General features: G+C 36.4%; 1 protein-coding gene across 1 annotated transcript; it reads right to left on the bottom strand.

Moving 5' to 3' along the window:
• Positions 1-806: 806 nt before the first annotated feature.
• Positions 807-1816, bottom strand: LOC106764223 (proline-rich receptor-like protein kinase PERK2). Its single transcript, XM_014648470.2, has one exon. The coding sequence runs from the start codon at positions 1749-1751 to the stop codon at positions 1014-1016; it is 738 nt and encodes a 245-aa protein (XP_014503956.1). The 5' UTR covers positions 1752-1816; the 3' UTR covers positions 807-1013.
• Between the last annotated feature and the right edge of the window lie 328 nt (positions 1817-2144).

Below are 2144 nucleotides of genomic sequence, written 5' to 3' on the forward strand. Positions count from 1 at the left end.
TATTTTTGTTTATTATAATTGAAATACTTTACACTGAGATAGTCTGATGCACTTGATTAGTAATAGGCCATCCGTGTCTTTAAACTCAAGGAAATTAAAAAAAGGAAAAAGAATTAAAGTTCTTGAAGTATTATAAACAAAGGATGGAAATTGAATGATTCACTAATTGAAAACAAGCATATTAAAAATAAAGAGAAAAAAAAAAAAGCAAATTACCAATAGATAGAAAATTGAACATGAGCAAGAAATGAAAGAAATTCGTGAATATGAACATAATTATTGTTCCTCGTTTTGTTATTTGCAGTTTGGAAACTGAGAAGTTTACACTATGTTGTCCTCTAGAGAAACCCATTCATTAAATAGTTTCAAACTTCTCTTCTCCATAATGTCTTGATGGATAACAAATAATAACCTCCTTCTTTTAACAATTTTTCCATGTATTAATTTTTCAATTAACATTCCTCTTTTAACAAATAATAAACTCCTTGTCATACATCACTTTTAGCTCGTCGTACCACTCCCATGTCAATCCACTTCTTATAGATAAAAATATAATTTCTTTAACACATTTATAAATAGACTACATATCTCATCCTTAATATTTCCAATTTAATTCAAATTGATTCCATCCTTAAAACATCAATGTCCGTATAATTATATAGAATATTAATTAGATTCATTCTAATATTAACCTTGTTGGAATTTAGCTATATTGCATTTACTTACTAAAATTAAATTAAATCTTTACTTTAATTATAATAACCTATAACGAGCAAATAAATAGCCTAAAACTAAATAAAACAGTATCAACATAAACTTTCATAGTCGATAAATCCAAACTTGCAAACTTTACAAAGGAGGGGTTTTTCACGTGAAATAAGAAAGAAAAAAATTAATGACATTTATTTATTCGTTGAAATGAGTTAATAAAGGCAAGTAAACGATCCTTGTTAGGAGTGTTTAGACAAGGATTTTGAATTCCAATACGAAAGGGCATTCGTATTGTTTCAATCTCACGGCTTGTTTTGAAGGTGGTGGTGATGAGGATCTTCGTGATGTTCAGGTGCAGGAGGAGTTGCTGCTACTTCAACAATGCCGCTAGAAGTAGTTTCGTCTGCTCCAGGTGGAGACGATGATTTGGCATGCACACCATGCACACCGTGACCAACTTTCTCGCTCTTTTTGATTTCTTCATCGATATGCACATTATCTTCAACGGTTACCACCACTGTGTTTTGTCCGAAGGGACCAGGCACGATGGTTTCCTGTACCCTTTTCTGCTCATCAAAGTGAATCACTTCCGTTTCTTGCGTCTTCTTCTTCTTCCTCCTCTGAACGCAGCAGAAGAGAGCAAAAGCCACCATTGTGAGCAACAAGAGGCCACCCAATGAGACCACCACCACTATTATGACTGTTGGGTTGCTTGGAGAGGGTGGAGGAGGTACAAGAGGGGCAGGAGGAGGAAGTGGGGGAGGACGAACCGGTCGAGGTGGTGGCGGTGGAGAAGGACGAATGGGACTAGGTGGCGGCGGTGGGCCCCCCTTTGGGGGTGGAGGAGAAAATGGCTTGGGTGGTGGTGGTGACCGTAATGGCGGTGGTGGCGATCTAAAAGGTGGAGGAGGAGGAAATGAACGCGGTGGTGGTGGAGGGTTGAAGAAGGGTGAAGGTGGTGGTGGTGGAGGAGTGGAGGGTTGAAAGGGTGGAGGAGGGAAACGTGGGTAGGAAAAGTTGTTGGGTTGAGTTGAAGCCATTTTGGTTGTGTTTAAGGTTGTTTGTAATGTCTATGAATTGATGTTTTCGAAAGATGGATTTTTTAGTGTTATTTGAGAGTGGATTTATAAGAAAAATGTTGGGTATGAAGCTGTGTGGTATCATATGTTTAGTAACTTGACTCGCATGCGAAGTTTTGTTAGGGTTTGTTTGTAGTGGAAAACACTTCTCTATGGATTTACTTAGCTTCTTTGACTTGTGTTGCTTCCTCTTCTTTCTTGTTTCTTTTTTGTTTGAAAAGATGTGTTAACTGTACTGAGAGTGATGATTGATATTTCACTTGGATTAATTTTTTAGTTTGCTTTTTTTTTAATCAGAAAAGTGTAAGTATTTTATATGTAATATGTTTTAGTGTGTTTAGAGAAACATTTTAA

The sequence above is a fragment of the Vigna radiata genome, chromosome 6 (assembly GCF_000741045.1).
Source record: "Vigna radiata var. radiata cultivar VC1973A chromosome 6, Vradiata_ver6, whole genome shotgun sequence".
Lineage (NCBI taxonomy): Eukaryota > Viridiplantae > Streptophyta > Magnoliopsida > Fabales > Fabaceae > Vigna > Vigna radiata.